This window comes from Manihot esculenta, chromosome 3, assembly GCF_001659605.2.
Source record: "Manihot esculenta cultivar AM560-2 chromosome 3, M.esculenta_v8, whole genome shotgun sequence".
Classification (NCBI taxonomy): Eukaryota; Viridiplantae; Streptophyta; class Magnoliopsida; order Malpighiales; family Euphorbiaceae; genus Manihot; species Manihot esculenta.
In genome coordinates, this window is record NC_035163.2 from 1974694 (window position 1) to 1991427 (window position 16734).

At 26.6% G+C, this 16734-nt stretch overlaps 1 protein-coding gene across 1 annotated transcript; it reads left to right on the top strand.

Annotated features, from left to right (window-relative positions):
• Positions 1 to 12725: 12725 nt before the first annotated feature.
• LOC110612364 (protein SPEAR3) lies at positions 12726 to 14771 on the top strand. Its single transcript, XM_021753134.2, has 5 exons — positions 12726 to 13187; positions 13274 to 13387; positions 14035 to 14105; positions 14239 to 14323; positions 14434 to 14771. The coding sequence occupies exons 1-5, from the start codon at positions 12981 to 12983 to the stop codon at positions 14548 to 14550; spliced, it is 594 nt and encodes a 197-aa protein (XP_021608826.1). The 5' UTR covers positions 12726 to 12980; the 3' UTR covers positions 14551 to 14771.
• The last annotated feature ends 1963 nt before the right edge of the window (positions 14772 to 16734 follow it).

The following is a 16734-nucleotide window of genomic DNA, read 5'->3' on the forward strand; positions in this document are numbered from 1 at the left end:
TCATATGATATGATTTCAGTAAGATTGACCAACTCAATTAAGGCACCTTGATGGTGATATTCAACAAAAATAATGCAAATTTAAGCTGAAATTACTATCACGCTGCATAAAAACCTCAATTTGCAAACAAATTATTATGTAGCAGAAGTCTCCTGATCAAAATCAAAGCACCCGTTTAGAACTGCAAAGTAACCATCAACTCTGCATCTACTGATTCCATTGACAGAACCCTTAATCCAAGCTAGCACTAGAAAAGCAACACATTGAATAACATCCACAATCCACACCCCCCTTTTACAATTCAATGACTGCCAAAATACACACATTCAAAATCCAGGGAGATTGAGAAGAAAACTTAAAAGTAGCACTCAAGAAGCCAAAAGAAAAAGCTCAATTAACAACACAACAGTGCAACCATTGAAAGAAGCATTCAAAGCAAGGTTCCATCAGCTGATAATCAATTGAGAAGAGTACCTTAAACTCTTTCAAGAAGTATTCATGCCTAGAAAGAAAGGAAAAGAATTTCTGTCTCTGCGGAAGGTTGATAAAGTATAGAGCAACGTATTGAGGGGCAGTGGAGAGAGGGAAATGAAAGGTGGGGCTTCAAATCCTTATCTTATGGTACCCATTGAAGTGAAAACCAAAGCCAATACACCAAGACAATCCACAGTGAGGCGAGGCTACGAGGCTGGGCTACCACCAGCCATAGAAGAAAATTGATTTAGCTAGGGACCTGAATGCTAACTTGGGCTTTCTTAAAGGTCTATTTCAGTTTTTAAGTGTTTCTGTTGTGGGCCTGCTGAATGAAGAGTATCACCTCAAAACTCAATATATTTTTCTTTCATTTTTGCTTTAATTTTTAAGTTTTATATATAAAATAATTATTCTTAATTTTACTTTTGTCCCACAATTTTTTATGTTAATTTTTTTAAATGTAAAAAAATTTTAAAACCATATTAATATTTGATGTTATAAAAATTAATATTGTTAATAGATAAATAAATATAACTATGTTTTTAATAATATTTATAGTTAGCAATAACTATTTTGCTAACTATTATTTTTAGCAGTAATCACACTTTATTACTGAATATCTAAAATTATAATTTAAAAACGTAAATTTATAATAATAAATTTTATACTTTTCAGAAAAAAAATGTTTATTATCGATCAGCAACTATTATATTTTAGAATTTAATTAATAATATTTTAATAACAATTATAAAATTATTATTTTTAATATTACTAAAATAATAGTTTAACAATAATGAAAATTAAAAAATTATTATTTAATTTTTATAATATGAAAAAATTTAATGATTAATGTTTTAATTTTAAAAAATATATTAAAATATTTTTTACTTTTAAAAGATTTACTAATTAATTTTTTCATTAATTATAATCGTTAATTATTTTATTATTTAATTTTTATAATTTTAAAAAAATTATTAATTAATTTTTTAAATTTTTTAAAAATTTATTAATTAATTCTTTTCTATAAAAAATATTTTATAATAATACTTAACCGTTAAAATTAATAGAGATTAATTAATAAAAATATTTTAATGAATTAATTAGTAAATTTTTCAATATCATAAAAATTAAATAGTAAATTTTTTAAAAAATATTATAAAAAAATTATTTTTTATAATATATAATAATATATTTTAATAAAAAAAATTTTATATTTAATAAAATTATAATTATAACTCTATTTTTATTTATTATTAAAAATAAATAAATGGCTGGCTTACTTTCACCTGCAAATACTATTAATTTATAACTATAATTAAAATATATAAAAATAATAATTTTCTATTATTACTGTAAATTTATCTTTTAGTAATGAAGGGTGATTTTTTTAAAATTTTTTATCGTTATATGAATATTTAAACTCATGAACTCTTATCAATAATAACTTTTTGTCACCCTCTTTTGATTGCAAATCTGTGTAAAGAAATGATGATTATTATTTTTTTACCCTAATTCTAGCAAGTTAATAATAATTACGAAACTTTATAATAAGCATCATGATTATGGGATGTCGTTTTTCAAGACATACTCTCTCTTCTTGTTCTTTAATTTTCAATATTGCCAAACAAAACTTTCCAACATTTTCTCAGGAATAATTAATTATTATTATTATTTTTCTTAATTTTTTTAAAAGATAATATTTAAATAAATTAATGTGGATGATTGAGGTGATGAATCTTGAAGATACCTAGATCTTCTGCAAGCCTCACCCACGAATCATAATAATAATAATAAAATTTGAAGATTTTCTTGTATTATAATATGAGTTTAGAGATGTCTCTGTGAAATGTATACTTAGGATAATGAACAAAATCAAATTAAGATATTTGATCCTCAATCCTGATCCTGTCCCCACATGTTTACAGATTCTTCAAGATTCAACACTTATCTTTTCTTACATTATTATTATCAATGATGAATATTATGCAAGAGAAACATTTTGGATAATTAATTAATCAAATTTATTTAAGGTTATAATAAGTATTGTTGTTCATAATATGATCTGTGTTGTCTTAATTATAGCTTTCTTCATACCAAAGTAAAGATGCCTCCTTACCTTTTAAAGATTTGATCTTCTTATTAAATATCTCTTAGGATAACTATTTCTGTAAAAAAATTAACTAAAAACATATATACTTAATAGTATTTATCGATTTAATTTAGTGATAAATATATTTAAATAAATTTAAAAAATCTCAGATTCTACTCTCTGATCTTTAATCCTCAATTTTTAAATTTAAAAAAAATATAGTAAATTTAATAATTGTATCCGATATCAACACAATAGAGTTTATCGAGCACATCATAAATTTAACGGAAAAAAGTTTTGAAACCTAACTATATATATATATATTAGTTAAATGAGTATTATTTTTCTAAATAGCGTCTAAAAAAATAAAATAAATAAAAATTATGAGAAGTGAAAAATATATTTTATTTATTTTTATTTTTTTTTAATTACAATAACTATTATTTAATCGATGTTTTAGATGATTTTTTTCCAACTTTCCTCTCAAGTTTTTTAAAAAAAAAGGTTTAAAGTTAAATTTGCATGTACAAATTTGATAATCATGAAGCAATTACTTATATATAAATTGAAATTGGCATTTAATTATGAGAATCCGAATTAATTATATAATATAAGATATTGAGGGCCTGAGAACACTTATCGTTTTCTTAGAGATCAATATTTAATTTGTTTAATATTCATTAATACTGAAATTATTCGCTTAATAGAATATAATACACACTCTTAATCTTTAATATTCCTGATTACATATCAATTATCAATACCTAATCACAAAAAAAAAAGGAAAATCTTTTCTTTTATTCTCTTGTTTACCCTTTTTTTTTTCTTCATAATCAATCTAGATATATATACCATCAAGGTATATTACATATATCACTAAAACATTTTTAAATATTAATTTTAATATTTTAAAATTTAAAAAATAAAATTTACGATATTAGTATACGCTTAATTGGAGAGGAATATGTTGCTCTCCTTTTATCCATTTTCTTTTTATCTGTTAGTGACGTCTAACGGTTTTTATGCTACAGTATTACCTATCTCTGTCACTTAGATTCGTACGTATAAATGTGTCAGAATATTTTTTCACGCCATGCGACCATTTAATTCTCTCCGGTGTGTATGCGGGTAGGGTTGCGAAATGACTGGTCAGCTACTCTCCTCCACGTCACATCATCGGACTGGATTATTTTCCACTGAACCTGGGCTCGCGATCGACCCGGCATGCCCCGCGTGTCTAGACCGAGACTTGAGATGTTGGACCAGTCAGCTGAAGAGAGTCTTCATTGATTTTGGACCAGCATTATTCTCTTAGATCCGGTCCTACTCAGAATAAAAGAAGTTCGACTGTCATCAATTTGATAATATTAAAATTATACCTAAAATTTATATAGTATTGAATTTGACTAGCAATTAAATTTAAATTTAAAAAATTTAGACGAGAGACTAAATTATTAAAGAATTTTTAGTATTTTTAATAATTATAATCAATAATTAATTCTGATATTTATATATATATATATATATATATATATATATATATATATATAAAATGAAAATTTACAAAATAGAATAGCACAAATATATTTATTACCGTGGCACATCGGGATAAATTATAAAATTATAAAATATATTAAATATAAATGTAATTATTTTTTTACTTTTTTATAAATTATTAATAATATATTTAATTTATATTTAATTGATATGATTTTTATAAATTCAAATACCGTAATAAAAACTTTTAAAACTCAAACTATGGTTTAATATGTTTTTATCGAGAATGAATATATAATATGGCCTCCCACCAGTTTATAAAAAGTTATTTTTCTTTTTTTTTATTTATATTTTAATTTTTAAATTATAAATAATTTAATTTCTAGTAAATATTATAATTATGCTATACTATAATTAATTAGAAGCTAGTTAATATTATAATAAATGGTTGTGAAGGAAGAATATCTTTTATACTGACTATTAAGTTGAAAAATTACAAAATCCAACTTTTTTTACAATGTAAAATATTTATATATTAAAAAAAAAACTACTAATTAGTGATATCTTCTCAAGATTCACTCGTGGGCATATATATTTATTTAATTTTTATTAATTTATTATATCATTTAGATAATTTTATATGATAAAATGATTATATAATATGATTTTTTGTACTAAACATCGTAAGACATGGCATATTACCATTAGCCAATTTCTCGAATAGAATGGAAGAGTCGGCTGCTTATGCTGACAATTTTTTAAAAAAAAATTAATTAATTAAAGATATATATATATATTATCAACATAGAACTTTGGTAAGAAGCTTATGATTCACGACATGAAATAAATAAAAACAAGAAAAAAAAATATAGTAATAGAAGGAAACATCATTTGTCAAAGTGAAGATGTCTTTTAATTACAGATTGCATCAAGCATTGGTAATCCAACAGTGTCATTGCATTGGCTTCATGCAGATCTTTGCACCAAATAATAAACAATTATATAATAATTTTACTTTTTATTTCTATGAATATTTTAGGGTTTCTAATTGCTTCACTTATCTAACATTTTGAAATGCGAGTTATGCATGGGTCTTGCTGGAATTGGGTTCATCGTTTTGACTAATGTAAATTTATTTTTTTAAAAAAAAAAGTCATAGCCTATTGGCTTTTGCTTGTAAGGAAGGATAATTTATTATTATGTATTTTATTTTGTTGGGAAATTCAAACCCTAGCTAGCTATAATTTAATTAATATTTATGGAATTCTCTCTTCAATCTCTTATTGCCATGCATGAATTTAATTTATTATTAAGTTTGGGTTTTTTTTTTTCCAATAATCAATACAAGTAAATATATAATTAATAACATAATATAAAAGCATAATAAATAAAAATTATGTGATTTTAATAATGGAGATAAATCCAAGTGTGTATATAGCTATGTGGTAGAATTAATTAAACATGTTAATAAGGTTAAGACTGAAGGAAAATTTACCTAGCTATATTAATTTTTCATTTATTTTTATAAGTATATATTTTTTATTTTTTAAATTTTAAAGTAATTAAAAAAGTTATCATTTGAAAATATTTCTCTATTTAGATAGAAAATTAAGTAATTGTTAAAAAAAAATACCTTATTTTAATTAAGAGTCATATATTAAACTTCAAAGATCTTAAAAATTAAATTATTTTCTTTAAAAAACAATTTTTAGATATAAACTATTTTTCAAAAGTAAATAGAACCTAAATATATAAATTAATCTATTATTAGTGCTTAGTAATGCATAATCTGACTTGATTTGGAGGTTAATATGTCAAAAAATTAGTGCACCACGTGGTGAGAATAGTGAAATTGAGTCCTCTTATTTAGTTAATTTTAATTTGTTTTATATTTTTTACTAAGTCAATAAGCTATACATGTAAGATTTGTTCATATTAGTTTTTTTAGTTTATTTTTATTTTACTGGTGAGTGCAACTCATCAAAGTAGTCGAGAGATTTGTAGAGAGTTGGTTTAGATTTATTCTATAAGTAATTCTTGTAATAAGAAGCTAAACTTTCTTATTTATAGAAAATTCTTCCATCTCAGAAATTATTTCTGTGTTTTACGATTACATTAGAAAGCTTTTCTTTATTTTATGATATTAGAGCTTGGTCTAAGGTTCGGTCGTTCAAACTTTTATTGTTTGAGTGGAAAAGAAAAGTTTTATTGTTTGCAATAATAGAAATGGCAAATAATGGTACTACACAGTACAGAATGGAGAAATTTGCAGACAACAATTATAAGTATTAAAGAATGTGTATGGAATCATTCCTTCAAGACCAAAATCTTTGGGAGTTAGTGGCTGGCGTTGATACCGAAATTCTTATAGAAGCTCCTGAGAATGTTGATTCACGAAAGAAGTGGAAGATCAAGTGTGGAAAGGCTTTCTTTGCATTGAGAACTTCTATCAACAAAGATTACATTGATCATGTTCGTGTTGTAAGCTCTCCAAAAGAAGTGTGGGAAACGATTGAAAGGCTATTTACCAAAAAGAATACTGCAAAGTTGCAATTTTTAGAGAATGAGTTGGCAATGTTAAAACAAGGAAGTATGTCAATTTCAGAATAATTTTTATGAGTTAAAAATATTTGTGCTGAGATTTCAGAAATAGATGCGGATGAGAAAATTTGTGAATCCCGTCTACGTCGCTTTCTTATTCGTGGCTTGGAGAAGGAGTACGGGCCTTTTGTCATTTCTATTCAAGGGTGGTCACAACAACCTTCTGTTAAAGAGTTAGAGAATTTGCTCTCTAACTAAGAAGCTTTGGTGAAATAAATGGCAAAGAATTATGAGTCTGATGCTATTCTTTTTTTGAAAGAAAAGCACTCTAAAAGAAATACATCTGGAAACAAGAACAACAAAGAGGAAGATTCTATTGCTGAAAAAAATGAATCCAGTGTGGAAAAAGGTGGCAATTCGCAAGGAAAGAAATTCATTACATGTTAAAGCTTGGGTATATCAGAAAAAATTGTAGGGTGAAGCTTGTCAAGGCCAATGCTGCATCTACAAGTGAAGAAGATGATCAACTCAAATGGGAACAATGCTTTTCTGTTGAGGCTACTGAACAAAAACCATCTCAAACTTTTGTTAGTTATGCTAATAAACAGAAGGAAGAGTGGATCGTAGATTTTGGTTGTTCTAACCATGTTATAAGTAATGACATCTTGTTCTCAGAGATGCATGAACACCATGGAGATCGGGTTATTGTCACGGTCGATAATTCTATTCATCCAGTAGCAAATAAAGGGGCTGTGATAATTGACATTGCCTGTATGAAAGGTGTAAAGCTGGATGATGTTTATCATGTTCCAGGAGAGGCTTATGTGAAGAAAACAAGCCAAAATGATAATGCTGCAATTTGGCACGCTCGGTTGGGTCATGTAGGCTATCAATTATTGCAGCAAATCTCTTCACACAGACTAGTAGATAGTTTGCCAACTCTAAAGAATGTTCGTGAAGATGTAATTTTTCAAGGTTGCCAATATGGCAAATCTCATCGTCTTCCTTTCAAAAGGACGACAAATTAGAAATCCTCGTTGTTTGAGCTAGTTCATACGAATTTGATGGAACCAACAAGAACATCAAGTTATAGCGAGCATCGTTATGTAATGGTATTGGTGGATGACCACTCAAGATTCACTTGGATAAAATTTTTGAAAGAGAAAAGTGAAGCTCTATCTAAGTTTATGGAGTGCAAAGAGCCTGTTGAAAAAGAGTTTGGGAAGAAAATAAAATGTCTTCGAAGTGACAATGGTGGGGAGTGCATGTCCGATGATTTCTTTAAATATTGCTATGCCAACAGTATGCTTCGACAAATGACTTGTCCAGACACTCCTCAGCATGATGGAGTTGCTGAAAGGAATCTTGTTTATCTTACTTCAATTGAATGAGACAAGGGAGTTGGTTCCCAAACTAAAAAAATATGAGTCGGTTACTTGCAAATGGGTTTTTCCCTTAAAGAAAAAATTAGATGAAACCATTGATAAGTATAAAGCTCGTTTAGTTGCTCGTGGATTTTCTCAAAATTATGGGTTAGATTATGAGAAGACTTTCAGCTCGGTAACAAAGATGATAACAATGAGGTCACTAATTTCACTTGTTGCTTTTAAAGGCTGGAAATTGTGGCAGCTTGACATAAAGAATGTATTTCTTTACGGTGATTTGGATCGTGAAGTGTTTATAGAATAGCCCCTTGGTTTTGTTTCTAAACAATTTTCCAATTATATGTGTCATTTGTTTTCCAATTATATGTGTCATTTGAAGAAATGCTTTATGGTTTAAAGCAAGCTCCGCGAGCATGGTATGTAAAGTTTCTCAATATTTCATCTTCTGTGGTTTTAGAGTTTTTTATTCAGATTCTGGCTTATTCATTAAATTAGAATCAAATGTGAATCTCCTAGTATTATTGTACGTTGATAATATGATTATAAGTAGAGAAAATGAGTAAGAAATCTCTAAATTGAGGAATGACTTGTCTATTCATTTTGAAATGAAAAATCTAGGGAAAATTGGATGTTTTCTTGGTCTGAAAGTGAAAAAATCAGATCTGGATTATTTTGCTTCTCAAAAAGCGTATGCAAAGAGCCTCTTGGAGCATTTCAACATGGGAGAGTTGAAAGCAATGGCTACTCCAATGGAACCCAATTTAAAGTTGCAAAAGGACGAATGGAAGCCATTTAAGACGTCAAGTAATTTCAGCAACTTGTTGGGTGCTTAATTTATTTAACCATCACAAGGCCATAAATCTCATATTCGATCTCTATTGTTTCTCAGTTTATGCAGAATCCAATAACTTCTCATTTAGATGCTACAAAAAGGATATATTATGTTATGTGAAAGGAACTCTTAATCATGAGCTTTGGTATAAGAAATGTGATTTACTGATGTAGATTAGGCAGGGAATACAAATAATCGTCATTCAACCTCTGGATATTGTTTTAACATTGGATCATCAGTAATTTCTTAGATTAGTAAGAAGCAAGTTGTTGTGGCTCTATCTAGCACAGAGATAGAATATGTGGTAGCAACCATGGCTGCATAAGAATGCATTTGGTTAAAAAGATTGATTGGAGACATGTCACACCAAGTTAATTTTATGCTATAAAAATTAAGTGTAACAATGAAAGTGCTGTCAAACTAGCATCAAATCTAGTGTTCCACGCACGAACAAAGCATATTGAAGTTTGGCATTACTTTATTCGTGAAAAAGTCTCGAGTGAAGAAATTGAGCTAACAAGTATTCGTACTAATGCTCAAGTTGCTGATATATTTACTAAGGCTCTGGTGAAGGTCAGTGCAGCTTACTACACGTGGTGAGAATAGTAGAATTGAGTCATTTTATTTAGTTAGTTTGATTCATCTTTTACTAAGTTAATAAGCTATTTATGTAATATTTGTTTACATTAATTTTATTAGTTTATTTCTATTTTATTAGTGAGTGTATTAAAATAGTGGAGAGATTTGTGGAGAGTTTATTTAGATTTATTCTATAAATAATTCTTGTAATCATAAGTGAAATATAGCACATTCTCAAAACTTTTTTATTTATAAAAAATTCTTTCATCTAAGAAATTTAGGTATTTTGCAATTAAGTTAGAAAGTTTTTCTTTATTGTATAAAATTATATTACTTGATTGAATATATGCATTTACTACTATACTGATTGATAATAACTTATTGAATGTTTGAATTAAAATTGTAACCTATTCGACAATTGCTTATTAAAATCATAATAATTAAATACAAATAAGTAATGTTGTTAATAATTTATAGGAAAAAAAGTAAAAAATTAATTATGTAATCTAAATTTTATTTATTATATAATAAATATTTATAAATTAATAAAATTAGTTGAATATAATTTTATTATTTTATTAAAATTTAAATTTTAATCAACAAAATTTCAAGTATAATTACGGACAAATTAAACTATTTATGACTTTATATAAATGATTAATTATATGGTTAATTATTTAACTCTCCCAATTCTCTTAACCCTAAGTAAAAAAAATAATCATTCAAAAATGAAAAGGAGTAGCAGCTAGGTACAAGAAGTTTTGGTAACATATGATTAATTAATTAATAATTAAAGGGTAAGTTGGGGTTAATTAAGTGACAAATGGCATGATTTTGAAAGAGATTGGATTAATTAGTTGGGAGGTGTGTTTGGTAATTGCATGTGTTCACATGGCTGTTTAAGAAATTGGAGGATTCTCACTTTCCACCACACAAACAACTCATTAAATATGACCCACAAATCATGCATGGAACAGCTCAATTAGATTTTGTTCTTCTTACTATCACCTCTTTTTTTTTTTTTTAAATTTATTTATTTATCATTAATATACATTGCAGCTCAAAAACTCCATTGCTTAATATGAAAATACATTTCTAGTAATTAATTAAGTTTAATATTTACATATATTTAATTATTTTTATATAAATTTTAACGATAAATATTTAATTAATGATTATCAAATTTTTTTTATATAAAATCAAAATTATATTTAGTATATTCTTACTATATTAAAATATAATAACCAATATGAGAAGTACTACACCAATACCACAATCACAGTCTTATAGTTATTGATTGTCCCTTAGATTATAAAGATGTAGTTAATATAATCAATTACAATAGGATAAATTACTATAGGTCCCTGAATTTGAAAAAAATTAATTAATTAATCCTTATTATTTTTAACAACAATTAAAATATCTCTTATTATCTTAAATTAGAATAAATTAGTCTTTCTGTTCAAAAATTACTAATTTTATTTTTTTATATAATTTAAAATTTTAATAAAAAAAATTTTAATTTTCTATGCCTTCAATTTTCTTTGCTTTTTTGAATTTTCTCTATTTTTTTTTCGAATTTTCTCATCAATCAAATATATTTTCTGTTTCTTCTTCGTCTTCAGGAACATCAAAATAAAATTCTTGAAATTAAATATTCTCCCAAGCAATCAATGATATTTCCATCAACAAAATTTGATTTATAAAATACAAACCCATTAACCTAATATGTGAGCAAAGAACAAAATTCTTAGTATTTGCTTATAAATATAAACACAAAAAAACAATGGAAACTCAGAATAAGTAAGTAAAGTTAAAATTGACAATAATTCATCAAGATCCTCAACTTACAAAAGGTAAAAAAAATTTAAAAAAAACTCACTTGAATCTAATCTAAATCTAGCTACGGTAACATCCCCTTCATCTGCATTTTGGTATTTGATTTTCTATCGATACACTATCACTACATATTATAGACCAAACTTTTTCCCTTCACCATTTCTCTTCTCGACGATAAAAGGTAGTGATCGAGATTAATCTACTCCTTTTCTCTTTATTATAAAACATTTCACCTTAAATCGGTTTGACTGAAAGAAACTTCTATTGTTGATGATGTAAATCGGAAGTTGCACATTCATTCATGAGTAAATCACGAGCGGCTCCCTCACAGATGACGTTAAGGACTAAAAACCTACAAAACTCATTCACAACTCAAATACTTTATTTTGAATCGCTTCATGTCGATACTCACAAATTTATATTGAGAGCAAGTTCTGTCACACTATTGAAGTATGAGAGAAAAGTAGATGTAGATATGAGATTCGGTTCAATATTTTGATGTTTTTGAGAATGAAGGTAAAGGGGATTAATTTTTATAATTAAAATTTTCAATGAAATTTTTTATAAAAAGACTAATTTATTTTATTTTAAAATAATGTGGGATATTTTAATTGCTGGTAAAAATTATAAGGACCGATTAGTTAAATTTTTTTTTTATTATTTTTTATTTTTTCTTCCCGAGAAATATCGGTTTCTTATCACAAGTCAATCCCAACGATGTGAAAGAGACTTCTAGAATCTATAATCAATAGTGGTAAATTCAAATTGCTCCAACTTTATTTTATGTTTCTTTTTATTATTATTTTTTAATGGAATATTATTATTTATTTTTTACTTTTATCAGACTGATTATTTGAATTGTTTATTGTTTTAAAATTATATTAATTAGTTGCTTATTTTGTATTATAAAAAATTCCTCATTTTGTTCTATAATTAATAAAAGCAAAATATATATTTAATATATTCAAATTTAATATAATTATATTAAATTAATTATAATTTAAATAGGATTACATTTAATAAAATTTCTAATTTTTCTAATTTAAAATTATTAAATTTTTATTTAATTAAATTAATACAAAATTTTTTAATTTTTTTTAAATTAGGAGTTAAATGTAATAGTTTATTAAAAATAAATTTATATTTAATTTATTCCCATTTAAAAATTTAAATTCCAAAAAAGCAACGACTCCATTTTTAAATAAAATCAAATTGGTTTAAATTAAATTGGAGTAAATTTTACATATTAACCGTTGGTATCATGCACGAGATCAGCATGAACGCGCCATAATAACGCGTGAGATAAACTTATTGTGGTATTATGAATTTTATAAGACATTAAATCAGAGACAATCGCAATCAAGTCATAGTCTACGATGTCCATAAGTAAAAATTAATATAATATTAATGAATTAAATGGTCATTCATATTATAATATAAAAATAAATTAATTAATTTTATATACAAGTTCTAAAGATACAGGCAAAAGAGAAGGGTCAAGAAAAAAAAGCATAAAATCTAAGTATATATTTCTATTAAATCTCTACAAAATCTGATCCAGCGATGCAATAAATACAGGAGCAGAAAACAGCTTAAAAATGGGTGTTGGAGATCTCTGATTTCTCAGCAGTTGCTGTGTTTTTCAGAAAGTTTTGCTGTAAGAAAAAGCTTGAGATTCTCATACCAAATTAAGCTCTGTAGCAGATCATCTCTCTAAAGAAGAAGAAGAAGAAGAGGAGGAGATATGGGTAGCAGTCACTATGGAGATCCAAATTTGGGAAATGAAAGAGGTGGGTCTTCAAGGAAAGGCAAGAAGAGTAACTCAGATAAGCCTAAGCAACCACAGAGAGGCCTTGGAGTTGCCCAATTGGAGAAGATCAGATTACATGGCGAAATGGGTAGTAGCTATCATCCCTCTCTTCATGGTTCTTATCCTTCCAATTTCAACCAGGTAGTGCATGGTGTTTTTGTGTTTGACGTTATGTTTAAGAGAGTTTAATTTTCAAAGGTTTTATTGAGTTCTTAATAAACATGCAGGAGGATGTGAGATTACAAACAGCTTATTCATCCGTACCATCATCAACTTCTTTTAATTACACTTCATCATCTGCTGCTTCCTCAGTTTCCCATGGTCTTCACCCTAACATCATGGTATGTCGACAGTGGACTTGTGTTCCTTTGTCTCTTTGCCTGTTTTGGGTACCCAAATATCATTTCAGCATATGCGTGTCTTCTTAGATGGGAAATCTTCACAACCATTTATAAGAAGATATGAACTTCAAAACTCTGCAACTTATTCCGATCATCTAGAATTGTAGCGATGATATATTCAAACTATATATACAAATAAATTACGTACTCACCATCATCATCATGATGCATAATCTTCTTCAAATTGATGCACTGGTTTGACTTAATTTTTGATAAACGAGTTTCCGATCAATCTTCTCCTTTTAAATTCAGATTCAACAGCTACTATATAAGATCTTCCAAAGGGATGTTTTCTTTTTCTTTAATTTTTTTGTTTTTCCAATTTCTCTGAAAAACTCGCGTGCTCATTGGCACTAACCCTAGGTCGTGTTTGGATCCTTACTGATGACTTGATGAGCTTTGAGATTGTGTGTTGGTTTTTAGTGATCCTTGCTTATCAAAATGTGAATTAATCAACACCTTCTGCCTCATCATGAAGGAAGAGTTCAGATTTTCTTTTCAAGACCATTGCTAAAGTTGTATTATGTATTTTCTAATCCTACTATTTTTTGTGGTCCTAAACCATCAAATCTTGATTTCTTGATCAGATGGGGCTAGGTGATCATTATGAGAGACTCAACATAAGATATGGTGATACCCAACCACCCACAGGAGCAAAGTATGTAAACCATCATTTGCCACTTCAATTTCTTGATGATTTAAGTCTTGATTTTAAAATTTCTCTTGGAAATTTCTCTCATGGACATAATATTTAGGCCTTCTAATCAAAATGTTCAAATTCTTTAAACCAGTTGGAACTCTGGAAATAGTTTCATGGAGGCTCAAAATTTCTCACAGCCAGGCTCAACTAGACACCTTTTAAATCTACAAATTGAGGTAATTAGCTGTCTTGTTTTCCAAACATTAATTAATTCTATACTGAGAGCTTAATGTGGGAGATCACACCTTTTGATCTATGTTATCTGTGGATGATTATTATGTATTAGGACACACAGCCAAAGAAGAGCAAGAAACATCGGAGTAACTCGATTGGTTCCAGCAGCCAGAATTCTGAATCGAGTGACAATCAAGAACCAGATTTGGAGCTGAAATTGTCCCTTTAATTATCTTCCAATCAAATGGGGATCAACAAACAATCTTTTACATTCCATTGGAAGTTCACGATGCTGGTTCTGATGATGAGCAAGCAAGGTAATGGATTGAAGTTTCATCCTACAAGGGATCTTGTGTAATGAAAAATAGGTTAACTTTCTGCAAAAAGACATGAAAATTTTCTTCTTGTTCATGAACTATGAAAGAAATGAGAAAGTAATAGTTCTTACAATTAATTTGCTTCACCTTTTCATTTAGGTATTTTGCTTTCTATTAGACAGCATCTAACATATTCGTAGGTATCAACCAAAACTTTCTTGAATGAATCAAATCTGATTTACTGGATTGAGAAATTAATGTTAATATTCTCTTGCTCCTATTTCTCAATAGTACTAATTGTTCACTAATAATCTATTTTCCTTCCATAATCTTTTTTCATAATCCGAAATTTTTATTAAAATTTAGAATGTAAGGAAACGCTTTAACAGACAACTCAACAGTAAATTTAGAATGTAAGTTCTCTCCTTCTCTCCTTTGATTTCCAACTTAATTTCATTTCCTGAAAGGCTCATATTAAGTTTTTCTTGATTAATTATATTAATGAAATATTTGCTTATAAAAAAATAAATTAATTCCTTCAAAAAAAATCAACTATAAATAATTTAAATTCTTTTTTTTAAACACACTAAACCTAATTTAGGGTGTGGCTAGATGCTTGTTTCACACCAAAATATGATTCTCAAATTGATTTTCATGGAATTTATATACATGAGGTTAAAGAGGAATTAGCATATATTACTTTTTCTAACACTAAATTCAATATTCTTATCGGATAATAAGAAGTTAAGAAAGCCATTCCCACAATGTTTACAAGTAAATTTCTTATATCATTGACACAGCCATAAATAAATAAATTATTTAAACCTTATAAAATATGTGAAAATAAAACTGATAAATCATAAATTATAAGATAAGAACTAAATACTTATCAAAAATTATCTATTAAAATATAATAAATTATATAATACATTCAATGTATCATATAAATAGAAACTCTATTTTAAAAAAATTTTAGAGAATATGTATATCGAAGGTACTAATCTGATAATCGCTCGATATTATGCTCTAACGCGATAGTCGACCAGTATAATGACCTTCGATATATTGATTAATTTCACTTATTTTTTTAAATGATATTTGATGAAATTTAAATTAAAATTTAGATAGTTTTATGATATAAATTGAAGTTGAGAGATACAACCATCTAAAGGACGAGAAGGAAATTAACTATTGATTAGTTTAATGTTGTATTTGGTCTTTTTAAGAATGTTGTAGGTTGCTATTTGGTTTTACAATAGTTGTAAAAAAGCTAGTAACTTTAGTAGGAAGATTTACAGCTATGAAAGGCTGTTTCCAGGTAAGCATAGATGGTAAAAGGGCCTTTTTCAAATCTCAATCAAAGAAAAGATTAATGATAGAAAAGAAAAAAAAAAAAGTAATCACTCAAAGAAAAAGATAAATGTAGAAAAAAAAAAGTAATAATCAACATTGTTTAGGGAAATATAAGAGTTGAGTAATCATTAATTATTGTTCGAATTACTGTTCTATATCTCCAATTTTGGCAAGGAATATTCTGGAAAAAACAGTTACTCTCCAACTTTTTATGGTTTTGGATTTGATTCAGAGTCTATTTTAAAATTGAAATTAATCTAAAATTTTAATAATATTTAAGTATAATTTTTTATTATTTTAATTTCGCTTTGATATAATTTTTACTTTTTAAAGTAATGATATGCAAAATCTTTATTATGAGAAATGATATTTAAATTATTATCAAAATTTTAAAATTAATTATTAATGTCGAAATAATTCAATCCAAATTAATTTAAATAATTTTTAAATTTATTTTCTATTTAATTCAAAATAGTTAATTAAATGACTATTATATATAATTTTGATTTAATGTCCACAAATAAGTAGACAGATTAACGTCATATATATTAAATAAATAAAAAAATAAAAAAAGCTATTTATATAAAATTAAAATTAATTATGCGATTTAATTGATAAATTGAATTTTATATATTTATATTATGAATGTATTTCTCTAGTCTAAATAAAAAAATTGATACTCTAACGCACTTTTATTATAAGTTTATTAAACCAACACTGAAATATTTGACTAAATATTAAAT

What these genes read in the sequence shown, in the direction of transcription:
- LOC110612364 (XM_021753134.2), top strand. Translation starts at nt 12,981, where the DNA reads ATGGGTAGCAGTCACTATGGAGATCCAAATTTGGGAAATGAAAGAGGT. An exon ending in GTCTTCACCCTAACATCATG is followed by an intron (nt 13,388 to 14,034) that starts GTATGTCGACAG and finishes TTTCTTGATCAG; the next exon opens with ATGGGGCTAGGTGATCATTA. An exon ending in CAACCACCCACAGGAGCAAA is followed by an intron (nt 14,106 to 14,238) that starts GTATGTAAACCA and finishes TCTTTAAACCAG; the next exon opens with TTGGAACTCTGGAAATAGTT.